Genomic DNA, 22027 nt, shown 5'->3' with positions numbered 1-22027 from the left:
GGTTGATCAGGAGACTGGAAACAAAGCCCTATGAAGAGAGACTGAAAGAACTAGGCATGTTTAGCCTTGAGAAGAGAAGACTGAGGGGAGATATGATAGTGCTCTTCAAGTACTTGAAAGGTTGTCACAGAGAGGAAGGCCAGGATCTCTTCTCGATCATCCCAGAATGCAGGACACGGAATAATGGGCTCAAGTTACAGGAAGCCAGATTCCGGCTGAACATCAGGAAAAACGTCTGGACTGTTAGAGCAATACGACAATGGAACCAATTACTTAGGGAGGTGGTGGGCTGTCCCACACTGGAGGCCTTCAGGATGAGGCTGGACTGCCATCTGTCAGGGATGCTCTGACTTGGATTCCTGCATTGAGCAGGGGGTTAGACTCGATGGGCTTGTAGGCCCCTTCCAACCCTACTATTCTATGATTCTATGGTGGTGAATGTTCTTTTCCTGGGCAAGGTCCTTAAGTGGGTGAGTACCAACCTGCTCCAGATACTCTTGGATGGGACTGATTATCTGGATCCATTTCAGTCAGGGTTGAGGCCAGGTTTTGGCAAGAAATGGCCTTAATTGCCCTGTATGAAGACAGAGAGAGAGACTGATGGAATGTAACCATGTTGATTCTCCTTGATCTCTCAGTGACTTTCAGTACCATCAACTATAGTATCCTTGTGGAAGACTCTCTGAGCTGGGAGTACTGCATTGCAGTGATTTCACTCTTCCTTGGATGACCAGCTCCAGAAGGTCATCCTTCTTGGGGGAGATTGGAGATACTGCTCAGCACCATGGATTCTCCCCAGTTGGGTTCCACAGGGGTCGGTTTTCCCCCCATGCTATTCAACATCTACTCGCAACTGTTGAGTGTGGTCATCGGGATTTCTGGAGTGGGTTGCCATCGGTATGTTACTTCAGTATGCTACTTCTCCTTCTCCTTTTCATCTTCATCAGGTGAGGCTGAGGATGTGCTAGATCAGTGCCTGGCTGCGATGATGGCTAATAAACTGAAGCTCAATCCAGCAAAATCTCTCTCTCATTCTCTCTCTCTTTGGGCTTCTTGATGCATAGCTTTTATCCTGCTATTGCTCAGTCATGGAAGTTTGCCGGTCTTTTTTGTGACATCATTAACCTCCAGGGCACATCCAGAGGTATTTCCTGCTTATTTTGCTCCAAAAAGATCTGGAACTAATGAGCCATTTTCTGAAGTCGGAATGTAATGCAATTGAAAGAGCCACGGGATGGCAGTGTATCATTGAGTTCTATGGATCCCCAAAAATTAAAGCTTCCCCTCTCAGCAATCACGTGGTCACTGCCTGGGAGCCCGGGAGGACTGTGGGGTTATTCTTTAATGTAAGGACAGCCTCCCTCTCTCTCTCTTTTGTGGCCTCCCTTTTTTGTTATTGTTATGCTTGCAAACAATGTTTTAAAAGACATACAGGGGGCTTTTAACGTCAGTTGTTTTGTCCTGCTATTATATTATAACGTAATCAATCGACATTTATTATACACTCACAGACACATTCAAGGAAGAAAGACACACCAAATACAGTCAAGTTAAACATAAGGTAATTACAGTATGTGGACTAAAATAAATAACGAAGTACTTTAAAATCACCAATGCAATATGCTAAATTAAAATCTACAATGACATATTACACAATAGATTAACAGATGTGAACTAAAATACATAGGATAGTAAATTAGAATATAAACATTAAAATATATGGTGCATATATAAGCAAGGGAAGAGACAACACAAGCTGGATTTCAGCAGAAAGGATCTTTTTACATGCCTTTGCAGCCAAAAGAATAAATCTGGCCACTGTTCATGTTATTATTTTTTTTTCTCATCTGCTAGGAAGTAATCCAGATACCATTCAGTAGTCCTAGCTGGGTAGTTTTATAGGCTAGGAGTTAGCAATCTATTTTAGTCACCTTTATAGAAGCTACTAATATTTCTATAGCATCTTCCCCACAGTGGCAAAACTGTTCATCAAGAGGAGTACTGGAGAAATGGCCATCAATACAGCTGAAGGCAGGCAGTTAAACCTGTGCCTGGAACAAAAAATCAAAGGGTATTTGGGTACAGTGATGTTAGGATCACCCTTTGGAACGACAAAAGTAAGCGGAGTGGAGAACACGTTTTCTGGGCTGCGGACGCAGAGTGCTTATTTGACCAAAGTGACCCACGCAGATGACCCACGGTCCTCAGCAGGGTTTATTTAACCCTCTGTGGGTCATCATGTCGTCTGGCGGTCATCGTGGGTTAGTTTGGTTGCCTACTGAGTCCCGTGGCAAGAGCAGCCCACACTGCTGCCGCTCCACTTCTCCCGAGCTTCGGGAACACTAAAGGGACGAAGCCAGCAGTGTCGTCTCTGCCAGCAGTGTCGGGGGGCGGGGGAGGGGCGGAGATGCACACTTTCCTTTTATTGCTAAAGTGCTCCGACAAAACCTCATACACAGCCCTGCCCCTACCCCTCAGTCTGGAGGCACCCGATCCACCATCAAAACCCTGCGCAATCACTCACCAGCAGCGACTTGCATTGACCTGTGTTTTTCTGCTGAACAAAACCTAAAGAACATGCAAAATAGCTCAACTCACAGCATGATAGGACTGGAATGGACAGAAAAATGTCCTACGACTCCAAGCATCCCCCAGTCAGCATGGCTGGCTGGGCACACTGAGAGTTGTAGGACTCCTTTCTGTCTAAATTTGCAAAGGATTGTGCCCTAAATCCAGCTTTAAATAGGACCTTCCTGAAATTGAGACCTATAAATTAATGGGCTGGATGTAGAGTTTTTATTCTGCCATAGGAAGAGACGAGTCCCCAAGGGAAGCTCTGGCCAGAACACTCCTGCTGGCAGAAAGGGGGTGGGGGGATGGAGCGATTTTTGCTGATTCCCTCTGCAGCCTGAAGCAACACCTCCCCCGCTGTTCCAGAGGGTCCCCCAACCAACCAGAGCATATTACCAGGAGACACAGGGGACTGCAGGAGAAGGGGGAAATTTCTGAAAATCGCCTCCTCCCTTGTTCAGCCAGCAGAAAAACGCTGCTGGATCAACAGCCCTTCCGTCCATGGGAGGCTTTTGCTGGATCCAAACCAATATGCTTTATTTGGGCTGGGTCTATAGTTTTACTCTGGCAGTGACGGGGAGGAGCGGTGGTAGCTGAGTGGGAGAGCACATGCTTTGCATACCGAAGGCCCAGGTTCTTCCCCCAGCACTTCCAGGTAGGAAAATGACAGAGAGACACGGCCAGTCAGTGTAACTAGATGGACCATTGCTCTGACTCATACAAGGCAGCTTCCTAAGTCACAAAAGGGATGTATTAATTTCCCTACTTTTGTTTGGAGGTGATCCTCTTGAACATTGGGGCGGGGGGAGGTAAATAATATCCTGTGACATGCTGAGGTTCCTTACCTTTCTGTGCTGCTTCTTTGAGTTTTGTGGCAACGTCTTTCACATTGATCTCTTCAAGGACACGAATACCTACACTTGCAGCACTGTCTTCTCCATAACAGCCCCACATGAGATCTACAACGTCTCGTCTATCAGCGTTCTCCAACTGACCTCTGGGGATTTTCCTTTTTTCATCTATGGTTGGTAGCCGCCATTTAAATTCTTCAAATTGTTCTTTAAGGAGTTCTTTGAGGGCATCATAGAGGGCCTGTCTCAAATTTTGCTTCATGTCCATCAGTAGAAATTATATATGATCTGAAAATAAAAATAGAAGATTAAACCAATATGGTTCATGGAGAAAGCATTTTCTTGTACAATAAACTATGGGCAGCATCCAGGCAGGCTGTTCCACAAGTGGGGACCACTGCCAATTCCGTTCTGGAAGTGGAATGCTTGTGCAACGGGAATGTAGCGCTTTCTCTAGGAAGCACCGAAACAAGCAGAAACACCTGTTTCTGGATTGGGACAGGTTGGCGGAGCTTTCTCAAACAGCTTTTTAAAAGGTTGAAAACCCTTTTCATCTCCCTCCTAGAAATGAAAGGGGGGGCAAGGCAAATAGCTCTGGATTTTTGCCTGGAGTAAGGTAACCCCCAAGTGATAGTGGAGGAGCTGGATGCCAGGGTTTCCCCCAGGGCAGTACCAATGCGAAAAGCTGTAATGAGACTCCTATTTTGTAGGAGAAAACAGGGCTGGCATGTTCCATAACAATATATCCTGCAAGAAAAATCAGCAACCTATGAGAGATGATTTAAGAACTTTGAACAATATTTTAGATCAACTGAGGACCTGTAAGATTTATTGGAGAAAACTATGGCTGAACCGAGGAGGCGAAAAGGGCCTGCTTCAACACCTCCCACAACTCCTGTGTCAAAGGTGCCGAAAACAGAAGATTTAGCAGAATTATTTACGATGATGAAAACCCTATCTTCGCATTTTTCGGGATTAGTTCAAAGGCTGGACTTAATTCAAAATTCCATCATTGATATGCAGAGAGCCGTGGATTTAATTAATGCATCACAGAAAAAAATGGAGTCCAAAATTAACGAGCTTGAAGACTGAGTGGCAAGAAATGAAACGATGATACAAGTTATTTGTAAAAATATATCTGACAGAATCTCTCAATTGGAGGCCTATACAAAGAGAGCCAACGTACATATAGTGGGGATTAAAAGCTTGTCTAATGATGTGAAATTGTCTACTTTTGTGGATAAACTTTTGCATGAGTTATTTTCTATATCCTCTGATTATTCTCTTGATATTGAGCAGGCATTTCGTGTGCCAAGTCCTAAAGGGAATGATTATACAATTGTAGTTCAATTTGCAAAAGTCTCCACAAAGTGTTATATCCTGAATTTGGCAAAACAAGCTGGAAGCCTTTCCTGGAAATAGGATAAAAATATTAACATTTAAAGCCCTTAACGGCTTGGGGCCATGTTACCTGAAGGATCGCCTCGTCCCATATGTGCCTGCCTGGACCTTAAGATCATCGTCAGCGGCCCTGCTCCGTGAGCCCCTGCCAAAGGAAGTGAGGCGGGTGGCTACTAGGAGGAGGGCTTTTTTTGCTGTGGCACCCCGGCTCTGGAATGATCTTCCTAGCGAGGTTTGCCTGGCACCTACATTGTATTCCTTTCGGCGCCAGGTGAAGACCTTTTTATTCTCCCAGGCATTTTAGCATTTTAGCTTTCTGAACTTTTAGCTTTGCTGTTTTAAATCTGTATTTTAAACTCCTGCACTGCTGCTAGGTTTTATTGTGGTTGCATTGTTATATTGTGGCTTTAATGTTCTATATATTTTATATTGTTTTATTGTTTGCCGTTTGGTTTTAATTTTTGTGAACTGCCCAGAGAGCTTCGGCTATTGGGTGGTATAGAAATGAAATAAATAAATAAAAATAAAATAAAATTATGCTGTTCCCAGATTACATCAAAGAAGTGGCAAATAAAAGAAGGCAATTTATCAAAGCAAAGAATCTGGCAAAACAAATGAATTTACAATATTACTTAAAATATCCTGCTACACATTGTATTGTGTCTGAAGACCCGATGAAGAAGTTTAGGAATCATGAAATGGCGGAGGCTTGATTGAATGTTAAAATGCGTGAAAACTCTGTCACAATTCCATGAAATGGAATTTCTAAACAAGTACTGTTAACTGCATGTGTATAGTTTTCATGATCTAGGCTAACTCAGAAGAAATGACTGTATATATATTTGTTGTTGTTGTTATTGTTGTTCAGTCGTTAAGTCGTGTCCGACTCTTCGTGACCCCATGGACCATAGCATGCCAGGCCTTCCTGTCCTGCGCTCTCTCCCGGAGAGTGCTCAAGTTCATATTCATTGCATCGGTGATGCTATCTAGCCATCTCAGCCACTGCCATCCCCTTCTCCTTTTGCCTTCAGTCTTTCCCAGCATCAGGGTCTTTTCCAGGGAGTTTTCTCTTCGCATCAGGTGGCCAAAATATTTGAGCTTCAGCTTCAGTATCTGTCCTTCCATTGAGCAGTCAGGGTTGATTTCCTTTAGGATTGACTGATTTTCTTCAGCGCTCAGCCTTCCTTATAGTCCAGCTCTCACAGCCATACATTGCTACTGGGAAAACCATAGCTTTGATTATACGAACCTTTGTCGGCAAGGTGATGTCTCTGCTTCTTACTATGCTGTACAAGTTTGCCATAGCTTTCTTCCCAAGGAGCAAGCGTCTTTTAATTTCATGGCTACAGTCACCGTCTGCAGTGATCTTGGAGCCCAAGAAAATAAAATCTGTCACTGCTTCCATTTCTTCCCCTTCTATATGCCAGGAAGTGATGGGGCCAGATGCCATGATGTTCGTTTTTTTAATGTTGAGTTTCAAGCCAGCTTTTGCACTCTCCACTTTCACCTTCAACAAGAGGCTCTTGAGATCCTCTTCGCTTTCTGCCATTAGGGTGGTATCGTCTGCATATCTGAGGTTGTTGATAATTCTCCCGGCAATCTTAATTCCGACCTGTGATTCATCCAAACAGGCGTTTCTCATGATGATATATATTTGTTTACCTTTATGTATTCTATTATTATTATTATTATTGTTGTTGTTGTTATGATGATATATATTTGTTTACCTTTATGTATTCTATTATTATTATTATTATTGTTGTTGTTGTTGTTGTTATTTTCTCTCTCTCTTTATGTATCTTCTATTTTATATTTTAAAATAGACAAAATATCTAGTATAAAAATATTATTGACTGTTAAAGGTTTATCTTAAGTTTTATTATTATACAATACTATACTCTCTTTTTGATTATTATTATTACTACTACTACTACTACTCATTCAATTTTGAATGAAGTGTAGAACTGTTGCATTGATATAAAAGATTGTTTTACTAAATTGTAAGATTGTATAATAGATATAGTTTTTAAAAATAGAATGCAATTTGAGGTTGGGAGATGTTGGAGTTTATTTTTCTTTTTTCCTTTCTTTCGTCTCTTTCTGTTATTATGGTGTCCTAACTAAAATATTGTATGGATGAGAACTGAAGTACTGAGTAGGTTGTTGGTAATTTTGGTAGTGTTTATAAAGATAAAATAAATAAAAATATATTTTAAAAAAATAACTTCATCAGGAGGGCTTTAAACTGAATCCTTCAGGGAAGGGAGATGTAATGTTGGGGGTAACAATGGACGAAGGCTCATGCACCACAATGGAGAGAACAGCTCTAATAGCGCCCAATAATGGTCTTCACAAACATGTAGGAAGAAAGCCAGACTATGAAGCACATCGTCTTCGATGTCTATATACTAATGCTCAGAGTATGGGAAACAAACAGAACAAACTTGAACTCTTAATACAAGAGGGAAATTATGACTTGATAGGTATAACTGAGACTTGGTGGGGTGACTCTCATGACTGGAATACAGCAGTTGAAGAATATAACTTGTAGGGATGGCGGAGAATTTCTCCCCGAATCTTCGGGAGGCCGAGCGCCAAGGCATTCGGCCCCCCGAAAGTGTTGGGGAAATTCTCCGCCGGCCCCCCGCCCCCCCCGGGATGGGACTTACCTTCAGTGAATGTCCCTCTCAGCGGCGGGTCCCGGCGGTGGTTCGGCGGCGTTTCGTTGGGGGCGGGGGCGGTGGCTGGTCTCCCGACCGGCTGCCGCCGCCGCCGCCATTACAAAATTAAAAAGTTAAAAAAACAAACAAACTGTGATAGGCTACGTGACGATTTACGTAGCCTATCATGGCTAGATTTCCAAAGTCAGCCGTGATAGGCTACGTAAATCGTCATGTAGCCTATCACGGGTGACTTTGGGGGGGGGGAAAGCACGTACGCAAATGGCGGCGGCCCATGGGCGCCACTATTTGCGTTGCTTATTTTGGCACGTCTAGTCTACGTAAAGATTTACGTAGACTACGGCGAAAATAAGGGCAACGCAAATAGCGTTCCCTTATTTTCGCCGTAGTCTACGTAAATCTTTACGTAGACTAGACATGCCAAAATAAGGAACGCAAATGGCGGCGCCCATGGGCCACCACCATTTGCGTATGTGCTTTTTTTTTTCCAAAGTCACCCGTGATAGGCTACGTGACGATTAACGTAGCCTATCACGGCTGACTTTGGAAATCTAGCCGTGATAGGCTACATTAATCGTTAGTTACGTAGCCTATCACGGGGTTTTGTTTTGTTTTTTACTTTTTCTTTCGCAGCCGGGGAGACGGGGCGCTTCTCCCCAGCCTCAATTTCGGCCAGGCGAGGCAGGGCGCCTCCCCCCCCCCGGCCTGAATTTCAGCCAGGCGAGGCGGGACTCCTCCCCCCCCTCGCCTGAACTTCAGGGGGAGAAGCGAAGCGCCTCCCCCCCACCGCGAATCACCCCTGCGAAAAGGTAAGTGACATTCGTACATCCCTAATAACTTGTTCAAAAAGAACAGGAGGAGCTGCAACAAAAGGCAAATGCTATTTTGGGCTGCATTAATAGAAGCATAGCTTCCAAATCCCAGGAAGTACTAGTTCCCCTCTACTCAGCACTGGTTAGGCCTCATCTGGAGTACTGTGCCCAGTTCTGGGCACCACACTTTAAGAAGGATGCAGACAAACTGGAGAGGGTTCAGAGGAGGGCAACAAAGATAATCAGGGGACTGGAAACAAAGCCCTATGAAGAGAGACTGAAAGAACTAGGCATGTTTAGCCTTGAGAAGAGAAGACTGAGGGGAGATATGGTAGTGCTCTTCAAGTACTTGAAAGGTTGTCACAGAGAGGAAGGCCAGCATCTCTTCTCGATCATCCCAGAGTGCAGGACACGGAATAATGGGCTGAAGTTACAGGAAGCCAGATTCCGGCTGAACATCAGGAAAAATGTCCTGTTAGAACAATACGACAATGGAACCAATTACCTGGGGAGGTGGTGGGCTCTCCCACACTGGAGGCATTCAAGATGAGGCTGGACAGCCATCTGTCAGGGATGCTCTGACCTGGATTCCTGCATTGAGCAGGGGGTTGGACTCGATGGCCTTGTAGGCCCCTTCCAACCCTACTATTCTATGATTCTGTGCTATGTTCCACAGTTAGCTTTGCGTGCGCACACACACACACACACACACACACACCTGTTTTTCCCAGTTCTTCAGCTTTTTCCTTCTGGTAACTTTCTTCCATTCAGGAACTGTTTCACCCCCAAAGGGGGGCATTATATGATTTTATGTGACACCATGAGAAAACACTCTGTGTGGCTCAGAAGAATCCCACCTTCATTGCCAGTGAAGTAGACTGTAAGAGGAAGGCCACACCGAGGATGCAAAACCAACAGCAGTTTGTATCATTAATGCTCACTGAGAAGAGGCTCCGGGAATCCTGCCCACCCACCCTAAAGAGCCCCACCACAAAGGATGTGCTCATCAGTTATATTTAAGTAATGCAGTAGCTGATGTAATGCAACTGTACTAAATGTGAAAGCAGGAATGAAATCAGCGTGGCAACAAAAAGAGGGTGGCAGGGGAGGAACAGGTTCAACACTCAATATAGAGGAAAAGGAATGAAGTAATGCATGGGGAACTGCCTGGAAAAGCAGAGACAGAGACAGAAGAAATAGGGGGCTAATAGTACCCCACAAACACACATGAAGAACTGCAGGGGAACTAAATTCCAAATATCTAATGTCTCTTTCCTAGCTAGGGGAGGGGAAAATGGATCCACTGCCTCAGGGAACAATCCTATGGCCCTATGGACTAAGAGAACAATCCTAACTCTAGACAGCACGTGCAGGAGCCATAGGATCTTTCAGATTCCTGGATCCAAGGCTGTGGACAGCGCTCCGACCTCGGACCCGGGAGTCTGAACTCTGTCCCCTTCCCAGGTAGTGCAGAGAAAACTGACCCAGCTGCCTGTTGGAGGTTGACCTTGGAGGGAAGGGAAAGGGAGCATGCTAGTGGGCAGGGAGGGGAAGGGACTGGGGAAGCAGGAATACGAGCTCTCCCCAGCCTTCCCCTGCCTCCTTCCCTCGCCCTCCCCAACACTTCAGCTAGATGGGTGAAAATGCCCATCTAGCTAAACTGCAGAGTGGGGCAACACAGAGGTTGGGGGAGCTAAAATGCAGAGTGGGGAGCACCTTCACCACTCCTCTCTGCATAGGATTCCTGTCAGCCTCTGTGATCAGAGGCGAGTTCGGAGGCTGACAGGAATCCCGATAGGATTGTGTCCCAATTCTACATCAAGGCCACCACACAGGCCACCAAACAGGCCACCACACAGGCCACCACACAGAACAAATGAGAATTCAAAGGGTATCTCAAAGAGAGTGATGGACTGAGTTAATGTCTGAGAGAGGGACTGAGTTAAAACAGAAATCAAAGATTAAGTTAAGCAGAAAGAGCGCGATCATGGGCAAACAAAACTTGAAGCCAAGATGCCCCACCCCAGCACACAAGAAAATCCTCTTTCACTTCCTCCTCTCAGCTACAGTGTATGCACAACTGAGAGAAATGGAAGATGGTGAAGATTTTTATAGAACTCAATAGAACTCATTGGCAGGTTCACCTGTCACACAAAGCCTGTCACTCACCCTGTGAGTAAGCCACGATTGGTTGGTTGTTCGTGGAACAACCCACGGTATGCCCAACAGATGATTGGGCTTGCCATGGCTTGAACTCGCCCCCTTCCCCTCAGTCCTCCAGCCAGCTCCAGCATGCATCCCAGGGGATTTTGCAGCAAAATCCATCTTGTCTCCCCCTTCCCACTCCAATCGCAACCTGTTTTTGTTCTCCAGCTTTTTATTTTTTGGTGCCTCAAAAATGCATAAATGGGGTCATAATTTTTTATTAGTACTATTATTTTTGTTGGTCTTTCATAAGTGTACAAGTGCATACTTACCGCAGTCAGATATGTGGTCTCACCTGGTCAATTTCCTTGTATGTTTCAGCTGTCAAAGGGAGTGGGAAATGGAGTAGGTAACATAAAAGGAAATGGACAAGACAAGGCTGCATATAGACTAATTTGCGCACCATCGAGAAGGGCCAGGGGAGAAAAAAACGGTGAGACAAAGGAGGGATCCCAAAGCGCAATTCAGAAGCATTGAAAATGGAGGGGGGGAGCCAAAGGAGTGAACACACCAAAAGTGGAGGGGGGGAATTTTATCTCTCCCCCCCCCCGATAATGTGATCTTCTTGCTTTTAAGTGTTGAGCTGACATTGCTCAGTGTCCTCCACCTTTTCAACACTTCCCTGACAATCCACCTAGTTCAGAAAAGGGAAATATTAACACCCCCCCTTTTCACTGCTCCTTTTTGGAACAGTTACTGCTGCAGTACTGTGCTTTCATCAGAAGTGTGTAAATCTCCCTCACAGTAAATGGAGGGGAAATCTGCGCACATGTAGGAATGAAGCAGTTGGACACATTCTCCATTTACTCCCCAGCTCTTACATTTGTGCAACTATTCCTGACAGTTGAAAAAACAACCTCTTAGGGGGTGGCAGAATGGGATGGAGCTCTTATGAAGTACCCCCAAATTCTGCTGATCTGGGAAGATGCGGCCTGTATCTGGACAGGGAATAGGGTCTTTTGGTCTTGGAGAAGGGTAGAAAAGCAGGTCCTATTGGATATTGAGGCCTTGCACAACCCAAGACCAGCTGCAGACTTCTTCCATAGACTTTCTGGCCAGCCACTGTGCTCTGATTACCTTAATTCCTCTGTATTAACACTTGCAAATTTCAGATCTTGCCTCAGAACAACAACCACAGAAGCCCCCACCATGAAAATTCTTTATGCTGATTTCTAACCTTCCTGTTTAAGCCAAATAGAAGGAAAAATAAAGAACTCAATGTCTTTTAAAGCTGTAAGAACCTGAAAACCCAATATTGTGCAAGCAAGCATGCCTATATGACTCTTGTCACCTTGAAGACCATCACCAAAATCCCCCTGGCTGTCTTGCTCCCGTGGACCTGTGAAAGCCAGAAATATGCATGGATCAAATCCCATCTTTTCCACACATCAGGAAAGAAAGAGAATCCCATTGTCTTCTTTCTTCCCCTAATGTCTGACACCTAAAAATCCATTTTCCAACATCCATGAGTAATCTTGGAAGAAAGACTTGTTTTGTTCTATTCTGATTACTAAATCTTGAGAGAAGAAGGATAAAAACAGCACCCCAGATTCATAAAACAGGTAGTGAGGGAGAGAAGGAAAGAGGATTCCTTCCATCCTTTCTGCTCATAAGAGCAACCCCCCTTTTCCTCCCTTCTTTCTCCCCTTCTTTCCCAGAAAAGGAACTCAACAGAGCTTCCTATTGCTTCACAAGTCAGCAGATAAGGAGAAGTAAATCTTTGCATCATCTTCTATTCTCCTCTCTTTTCCTAATATTCCACCCAATACCAAACTCCAAAACTCCTGAGCTTTAGCTCTTTCTCCATCCTCTTTCTCCCCAAACCCTGCATTGGCTCTAAAACCCTCACAATCCCCCCCAAACAGTCTGTTACTCCCCCATTCAAAAATATCAAGCTGAAAGTTCCTTCTCTCTCTTCCTCCATGATCAGCTACACACACACACATGATTTTCTGTGCACCCCAGTGTACTTTGCTATTGACTTCATATGCTCATCTTTAACCTTCTGAGTGTTAGTGTATGATTGTGATTCCTGAAATGTATGTATAGCTCTCATTCCCTTGATGTGTGATTTTAATTCATTTTAAATTCTTCTTTAATAAATCAAAGAATTGCCTTCAAGCACTTTCTTCTGGTCTCTGGCTCTCTCAACATTTGGGGGTGTTAGGTTTTCCTAAGTGCCCAGAGTTCAACACCAAAAGATCCCTCAGGTATGTGTTTGGTTTACATGTATGTGATATGCAGGTCTGTGTAAATTAAGACACACTTTGTAACAGAGCGACTGCAGCACCTGCACCAGCGGTACTTACACCCGCCTCCCTCTGCCCATGGCACCCCATTTGCTCTGTCCCATGCAGCCACCTTCTCAGGTTATTTTGTAGAACTGTCAGGGAGATGTGCGCACATCCGCCAAAAGCACAGTAACTGCTCCAAAAAGTAGCTGGAAAAGGTGCAGGGGAGGTAATATCACCCTTTCTGGAGTAGCTGGAGAGTTGAGGAAGTGCTGAAAACATGGAAGAGGTTTTCTGGTTGCAATGCAATGCACACTTTTCTGAAGGAACTCGGTATGCCTTCTTCATAGACATGTATCGTATTGCACTATGGAACATGCTACAATCAGGCAAGTGAAGCCTGCTTATCCCCATACTGTTGAGACAGCACACGGACCTGATTTGTCCCCACGCTCTTCTCTCTGGTCTCTCTTTTTTCTTTTTCTTTTTAAAATCTCTTTCTTCGACAGCTCTGAAATCCAGGGAGTGGCAACAACAACTTTCCTTTCCAATTACAGCTTCGACTCACAGCAGCTGCTCCTGTTTCAGACAAAGAACACACTGCTCCTATCTCCAAGAGCCCCACTTTTCACCATGCTGAATGTCCAATCCACAGTGACTGCAGTCCCATCCATAATTGGGTTGTTTATATCCCATGGAAGTCATTGGGATTAAAGCAGCATAATGGGACCATGGGACTGATCTAAACAGGACTGCAAGCAAAGCCTTCTCTGGAAGTCATTTATCATCCCATCCTTCCCTTGCTTACCTGACAGTATTGGTGACATGTCTGGACTTGAAAGATAAAACAAAAAAACATGAGGCTCATTCCTCTGGAGTACAGATGCAGATCTATGTAACCAGTGTCAGCAAAAGGTTTGAACTCTCCCTTCCTTTATGAGCAATAAGGAAGTTTCATCAGGGAAACTCCCAAGGGTGCTGGAGCCTGGTTATGTTATAAGGAAAGAGTGGTGCTGGTGGAAGTAAATATCAGTGTGACCAGTTCAGTGGTGAAGCTTATTTTTGCTGCCCATGCTCAGCCTCAGAGGCCTGTGTGTCCCCTTTATTGTTCACAACCAGATCCTCTACCAGGCACAGAGTGTCTTGGTCCAGGTGTTGTTGGGTTATAGCCTGAGGAGTTCAAAGGGATGCAGAGGAGGGGAATCTGCCATTTCTTTCTTTCTTACATTTATGTATACCCCGCCTAATGCTCAAGATAAAAATACAAATCACAAAAGTTACAATTAAAACTCAAATAAAAATGCATGCTGGTAAAAAGAGATCAATAAAAACGGATCAATAAAAAAGAAAAACCCAGAGTACACACCAGACATTTATTTCTTTTTGAAGGGTCAAATTGGATCAAGAAGTGTGAACTACATCAGAATAAGAAGAGCCATGCTGGATCAGACCAAGGGTCCATCAAGTCCAGCATACTGTCGATACGGTGACCAACCAGCTGCTGACCAGGAACCCACAAGCAGTACATGAGCACAACAGCACCCTCCCACCCATGTTCCCAAGCAACTGGGGTACATAGGCTCACTGCCTCTGGTACTGGAGGGACCATAGACTAGGCATCAGGACTAGTAGCCATAGAAAGGCTTCTCCAGGAATTTGTCTCACCCCCTTTTAAAGCCATCCAAATAGGTGGCCATCACCACATCCTGTGGGAACAAATTCCATAGTTTTATTATGTGCTGTGTGAAGAACTACTTCCTTTTATCTCTCCTGAATCTCCCACCAGTCAGCTTCATAGGATGATCCCATTGGGTTCTAGTATTTTGAGAGAGGGAGAAAAATGTCTCCCTACCCACATTCTCCACACCATGCTTAATTTTGTAGACCCCTATCATGTCTCCCCTTACCCTCCTTTTCTCTTTTCTTTTTTTGAATCTATTTTTATTTTCTTTACAATATAATCAGAATCTTCAGTTTCCAACAAAAAGTATTCTAAAGAAAAAAGAAAAAAGGGAGGATAGCAAAAGAAGGAAGAGAAAGAAAGAACAAAGAAAAAACAGAATTATATTATATTACAATAAGAACCAAATATTCAAATAGCCTTGTAGCACAGAAATAGAAGCAAACAATCCATTTCCATTGGCCATAAATTACCATTCAATTAACGTGTATTAATAAACATTAAAGGTTTAGCCAACAAGGAATAGTAATAATAATAATACCATACTGGTATTAATAATAATAATACTAATAAAAAGGGGGGGGAGAAGTTTAAGAAAAGGATAAAAACAGGAACAGATCATGTGTATATTTTAAGTAATATCATATCTAAAGATATATTTATATGTGTATACACACATACACACACGAATATGCACTTTATTACAACACAACATAAAAAAAGAGGAGAAAGAGGGGGAAAATGCAAACATTTATTTTGGCATATTGCCCAGAAATCTTATCAGCTAAAACCCAAACAACACTTCAAAAGAACAGTAAAAATGGCTAAGTTCCAACTCCAGAGTCTGAGAGAGTTGGTTCCCTTAATTTAGTTTTAATACCAATTAAAAATGCTTCTACAGCATCAGGATCCAAAAATATTTTCATTTGGCCTTCAGAAAGAATACAAAATGTAGCTGGATATTTAATATGGTATTGCAGGTTAATCTGCTTTGCTAAACTTCTTGCCTTGGTAAATTGCCTTCTTCTGTCAGTGATTTCTTTAGTATAATCATGAAAGAGCATAATCTTGTCTTTTGCTGGTCCACACCGGAGCTCACCTCATTCTCTTGCCAGACTCAAGGTAATTTTTTGTGGAGACTTGGGAAAATTGAACAATAACAGTCCCAAAAGTCCCTCTAGTGCCACGTATTGAACCAGGAACACGATATGCATGCTCAATATCAAGTAAAAAATCAGATGATAAAGCAAATAGCTCATGTAAAAGTTTATCCATAAATTCAGCCAAACCTATATCAGTAGCCACATCTTTAATACCAAGGATACATAGATTCGCTCTGCGTGTGAAGACCTCCAGTTGAGAGATTCGAGCAGACAAAACATTGTGAGATACTTTCATAGCTGTTTCAACCCGATCTTCAAGATCATTAACCTTCACTTCCATCTTTTGAAAAGAGATATTAAATTAAATCCACTGCCCCCTGAAGGGCAGTAATTGAGTCCTGAATTGTTTCCAGTTCCTTTGTCTGCTCTGTTAGCTGAGAAGATATAGTTTTTATCAGAGCAATCAACTCCTCTTCATCTCCAGCATTTCTAAAAACGTTTGCCGACGGAGCAATTGCAGGGAGGGGGGTAGATGGCGTTCCCCCGCCTTTCCTTTTTTCCTTTGGTACTGCCATCCTTCACTTTCCAAATCTAGGGATGTCAGAGAATTTCTCCACGAATCTCCAGGAGGCCGAATGCCAACGCATTCGGCCCCTCGAAATTGGTGGAGAAACGGTCTGCCACCCCCTCCCGGAAGGGAATTACCTTGTGCGAATGTCCCTGGTGGCGGCGGCTCCCAGCGGCGGTGCAGCGGTGGTTCGGTGGCGGCGGCCGATCTTCCAACCGGCTGCTGCTGCCGCCAATTCCAAGTAACAAAACAAAACAAAACAACAAACGTGATAGGGTACGTAAAGATTTATGTAGCCTATCACGGCTAGATTTTCAAAAAACACCGTGATAGGCTACGTAAATGTTTATGTAGCCTATCACGGCTGACTGCAGGGATGCAAACGGCGGCGGCTACGGCCGCCGCCATTTGTGTCCCAGCAGGACAGCAGGATTCGCGGCTGGAGGGACGGGGCGCCTCCACCCCAGCCAGAATTTCAGCCGGAGGGACAGGGCACCTCCCCCCTGGCCAGAATTTCAGCGGGAAGGGATGGGGCGCCTTCCCCCCACCCAGAATTTCAGGGGGAGGGACGGAGCGCCTCCCCCCACCGCAAAGCAAGCTGCAGGATCAGGTAAGGGACTTTCGTTCATCCCTATCCAAATCACAACAAGCAAGTATAATTGCAGAAACAAAAAAGCAAACACTTACGCAGATTTAATTGCAAGTCCTCAGATATTGCTGGTAGTTTAAATTCAGAAATACTATTTGGAGTCATTTGTCCTTGTGTTAGGGATGTACCAAAGTCACTTACCTTTCGCGGATTATGTTGATGGTGGGGGGGGGAGGCATTCCGTCCCTCCCCCCAGAATCCTCGACGGGGGGGAGGTGCTCTGTTCCTCCCCCCCAGAATCCTCCACGGCCAGCTGTGCTCTGTTGCAGCGCCGCAGAGCAGCCGGCCAGGCCCAGCCAGGCTAGAGCCGTCTGCAGCCGGATTTCCGGCCGCGGAGGGCTCTGGGTAAAAAAAACAAAAAACAACTGCATATGCAAATGATGGCTGCTACCGCCGCCGCCATTTGCGTTCCTTATTTTTGCCCTCTTAATCTACGTAAATATTTACGTAGACTACGACGGCGAAAATTAAGCGGAACGCAAATAGCGTAGTGGATGCTATTTGCGTCCCTTTTTGATTCCCCGTTTTAGCCTACATAAATATTTACATAGGCTAAAACAGCGAATCAAAAGGGGATGCAAATAGCACCCACTACGCTATTTGAGTTCCCCTTTATTTTCGCTGTCATAGTCTACATAAATATTTATGTAGATTAAGAGGGCAAAAATAAGGAACACAAATGGCAGCGTGTTGTTGTTTTTTTAAACCCACCCAGCCATGATAGGCTACGTAAAGATTTACGTAGCCTATCACGTCGTGTTTTTTTTTTTTTTAACCTAGCCATGATAGGCTACGTAAATCTTTATGTAGCCTATCACGTCTTTTTTTTTTTTTAAGAAGACTGGAAATGGTGGCGGCAGCAGCAGCCAGTCGGAAGACCAGCTGCCGCCGCCGCCACCAAATCCGCCACCGGAGCTGCCGCCGCCCGGAAGATCCGCCCCAGGTAAGTCTCGTCCCGGGGGGGGATCCGCGGGGGGGGCAGGGGGGGGCAGGCCGTTCCGCCACAGGTTTCGGGGGGCTGAATGCACTGGCATTCGGCCTCACTGAGATCCGTGGCAGAATTCTCTGCCATCCCTACCTTGTGTCTCCTAATTAGGAGTTTCAAACAGCATTCAGTAGATGAAACTCCAGTGTCTATTCTTAGATTCCAGCCCCTCTGTTTCTTCACAGAAGCCTCTGTTCTTCCAAGATTTCTTCCGGATGGTACTGTAAGCTTCCCCTTTTAATTCCAAGGGAAGATAAAAAGGTTTCTCATCCTTTTCCCAGCTGTTTGAGATAAGCAACCTGCGGAACTCTGCAAGTCACTGCTGGACGCCATGGCTCCAACCGGATGTCCCCTTACCTTCCTTTTTTCCAAGCTAAACAATCCCAGCTGTTGTAACCTTCTCTCACAGGGGAGATGCTCCAGCCCCTCGATCATTACAGTTGCCCTTTTCTGCACTTTTTCCAGCTCTACAATATCTTTTTTTAGGTGTGGTGACCAGATCTGGACACAGTATTCCAAGTGTGGCCACACCATAGATTCATATAGGGGCAGTATGATGTTGGCAGTTATATTCTCAATTCCTTTTGTTATGATGCCTAACAAGGAGTTTGCCTTTCTTTACAATGGCTGCACGCTGGGCTGACATCTTCATTGAGCTGTCCACCACAACCCCAAGATCTCTTTCCTGGTCGGTTACCGTTAGCTCAGTTCCCATCAGGTTAGAAATGTCTGTGATTCCTGTAATTATTCTCTTAGGCTATATGGAAGGAACAGGATCAAATCAAGACGTTGAGTTAATTCACTATGTATCAATGGCAGCAAGCTCACTAGTAGTGCAACAATGGCAAGTAACTAAAGCACCAACAATTGCTGAGGGAGAAATTAAAGTGTTTGGCTTTAATTCAATCTATCAAATTAACTTATTGGATCAAACATAAGGAGAAAAGAAGTATAAACTATAAGGAAATGAATTCGTTAAATATTTGTTTCCTTATTGTAGAAGAAATTCTAATTTAGTTGGAATGAATTGGATTAAACTCATGAGGATCACATTATCATAAACATACTAATTATTCTATGTCAATCTAGCAATCTAATTGCTAGATTGACATAGAATACTTACTATGTTTATGATAATGTATATAATGTTATTTCTGCATTAAGACAATATAAGCGATTAACAACTTTTATGATTATGCTTGTGTATTTGAGAGAGAGGTAGAAAGAGAGAGATGAATAAAATAAAAAATTAAGTGCTCAGGTTTGGGCCCAAACCAGAGCTCTGTAGTAGTGCTATACAGCAAAGAAGACAGTTTCAGTAGGGTGGGAAAGGCAAAAGGTGTGGTGTTTTATTCCCCCTCCCATGAAATCTCTTCCTCAACATGCCCAAGATAGCACTAACATGCTCCTGTTGCAGGCTGGATGGAGCTCTGAACAGAAACACTCCTGCTAGAGAAAGAGGATACACATTTTGTTGCAAGACCTCACATGTACTAATAATAGTAACAACAACAGGAGGAGGAACTCCGTTCCACTGTTTTCAAGCAACTGAGTTCTTTCATTTAGTAGTATCATGTGGGCTTTTCTGAGGCAGGACTCAGATCCCCAAACTGGACAGACAGCCAAAAGTAGTAAGAAACCTGACCAGATTCTCTTTGAGACAGATCCTCCAGTTCAACCCTATGCTAGAATATATTCCCTCAGGTACGAGGAGATACTCTTAGCCCCAGCTCCCCAGTGGCAAGACTGACATTATATAAGAACATTTTTTTTCCTCTTGAAATACGTCCCAGATTCTGATACAACATCATGATCCATGATCCATGAATTACAAAATCTTGAGTCTTCAGTCATCATGAGGAATAATGATAGAACAGGAGTCAAGGGTAACTTACAGCGCTCTCCGATGTTGTTTGCCAAACTGTTTCAGTTTCACAAAACTGAGCCATTTTGTGTCCGAGTCTCCCAGAGCAACTTTAGCGATATTCAGTTCCATCAGGAACTGGCTAATGGCAACAACAGTGGGGAGGATCTTCCAAATATCAGGTATCCTGATATAAGTTCGTAAACTACAAGATGTAAGGACACAACAAAATAACCATAACAATCCAGTTAATACTCATTTCCCTACTGAAAAACATTGCATTGCAAAACTGAGCAGGAGACTGGAGATTGCTTGGAAGATTTATCTCGGTAGTTGCTCCAGCCCTAAGCCTGATTCTTACCCCACTGGCGTGGAATGATCACCAGAGAAGTCGGCATTTACAAACAACCCCTGAAAGCAGCGAGCACATGAAGAAAATGTATGCAAACATGTGTTTCCCCCAACATCAGCGTTGGGATGGGGCTTACAGGGCTTTTAAAACCGAGCCCTGCTTCTCCCGCATCATGGATGCTATTGGGTTAGCATCCCAATATATGGTAGTATATGGGATGCTACCATGGAGTAGGATTCAGTGCTAGTCATGCTGATCACTGAGGGGTCAAGTAGGCATTTGTTTTGCCCAACATCCAAATCGGCTGAGCGTGTCTTGTTTTTTTTCACCTACTCCATACTGAACCACCAAAGAGAATCAGATATTGGATGGATGGTGGTGCCACTAACTATGGAGAAATCTGTCACAACTGTGGTGGGCCGTGCAGGTAGGTTGCATAGGGAGTGAGTTATCTGTAAGTTCCTAAAGGTGCCTTTAAGGAAGGTGTAACTCAGGGCAGGGAAAGGAACAGCCTTTGGGACCCGAATGGGTCTTACACTTAGAGCTGTGGGGCATGAGGGGTTGGGACTCAGGCAGGGACAGATCTCCAAGCTCAGGAATAGGCCAGGCTTGCCTAGAATTAGCTAATTCTAGGAAGTCCCATACAGCTTTCACTGTTGCAGATGTCTTGATATTGTTAAACCAGTAGGTTGGCCTCCCTCATTTACCCACCTCTCCATGTCTTGCCTCTGCATTTCTGGTGTGGGCAAACCTGGTGCTCTGAAAGCATTTGCTCCTTTTTGCAGGCATTCCAGTAAAATTATGCCAATCAGCTGTTCAGATTAGAGCAGTCTGAGTATGCAAGGGCTAAGGACTTTCAGAAAGCAGGAAAGTGCCCCCTTTCAAGCCTTTGCTGACTAGATATGGGTATGGGTAGAGGCAGAATACCTGGAAAATATCCTCCCTTCAAGGGAAATACATATCTGAGCAAGTCTGTGTTGGGAACAGATTACATAAACAACTGTTTGGCTTGTGGCAGCCATTTTGTCTTTATCTTTTTTACACTTCTCAGGACGAGTCAACTCTGAATCATTCATTATTTTGTTCAGTACCACCCAGCCCATATGTGGGATGCTTTTGCAGATAAATATCATTTTAAAAATGTACACAGCAGGGGTATCTGAGCATACAATGGGGCTATTAGTAATTCATTGGGATCACATTTGGTGTGTTTTTTTAAAAATTCCATTCATTTTTGTTCCCCATTGCTTTCAATGGAAAGGAAGCATGGTTGCCCTTCTGCTGCCTGCAACTTCTGTGTTTTCCACCATGGCATTTTCAAGGATTCTACTTGAATCTGCTAAATTTGAGGTAGATAGGGAAAAGTGCCCATTTTTCAGGCAATTTGTAATAGTACATTGACTCACAGGGATCAGACTATTAACTAACATAGCTCTCTAAACTATAAACCATATATAACTAACTGAGCACAAAGGAATGAGAAAGGTTCAGAATCAGAGTTGGAAGGGATCTTGGAGGTCCTCTAGTTCAACCCCTGCTCAATGCTGGATGCAATGACAGTATCCCATCCAGCCTTTGCTTAAAGTTCTCGTCTTGTGAAGAGGAGTCCACCACCACCTGAGACAGTCAGTTCCACTGCTGAACAGTTCATCTCATTAAGACATTTTTTTCTAATGTTTGGCCTAAATCTGTTACTCGCAGGAGGGGGTCGAGACATCAAAGTAGAATGGGCCACAGGTGTCAACACACTGTTCCCCTTCTACCCCCCTCCTCTAGCTCTCATGTACTTGGTAGCTCATGCCCTATGTCCTCCTGTCTTGTTGTGGTGCTATTATTTAATGCCAGGTCAATTCGTGGAAGTTGGAAGAGAAGACCGATCTGGTGTGTATTACTGAGACCTGGTGGGTGAGCTTGGTGGGATTGACCTGATTCAGTTCTGCCCACCTGGGTACTTGGTGCAGCACCAACATAGGTTGGAGGGCCAGGGCAAGGGGGGGTAGTCACGGTGGTTCATAGAACCTCCATCTCTATCACCAGGAAACCACTCCACCTTGGAGCAGGCCTTAAAGGGTT

The 22027-nt window shown here is 44.2% G+C and overlaps 1 protein-coding gene across 5 annotated transcripts in view; it reads right to left on the bottom strand.

Annotated features, from left to right (window-relative positions):
• LOC146357898 (NACHT, LRR and PYD domains-containing protein 12-like) overlaps window positions 1-13681 on the bottom strand; it is a 79991-nt gene extending 66310 nt beyond the window's left edge. The window contains exons 1-3 of one of the 5 annotated variants that reach the window (XM_084840349.1): window positions 13561-13681; window positions 13189-13331; window positions 3417-3710 (exon numbers count right to left, since the gene is read on the bottom strand). In XM_084840349.1, the coding sequence (XP_084696475.1) occupies window positions 3417-3690 (274 nt within the window). In that variant the 5' untranslated portion in view covers window positions 3691-3710; window positions 13189-13331; window positions 13561-13681. Of the gene's footprint in view, window positions 1-1931; window positions 2052-3416; window positions 3711-8665; window positions 8789-10793; window positions 10843-13188; window positions 13332-13560 lie in introns of those variants that run through there. The other 4 variants (XM_084842628.1, XM_084841226.1, XM_084841853.1 and 1 more) reach the window with 4 other exon arrangements.
• Window positions 13682-22027: the final 8346 nt, after the last annotated feature.

Source organism: Heloderma suspectum, chromosome 1 (assembly GCF_057233095.1).
Source record: "Heloderma suspectum isolate Gila_16-S chromosome 1, 16-S_ref, whole genome shotgun sequence".
In the NCBI taxonomy this organism is placed as follows: domain Eukaryota; kingdom Metazoa; phylum Chordata; class Lepidosauria; order Squamata; family Helodermatidae; genus Heloderma; species Heloderma suspectum.
This window is presented reverse-complemented; position numbering and strand designations above follow the sequence as displayed.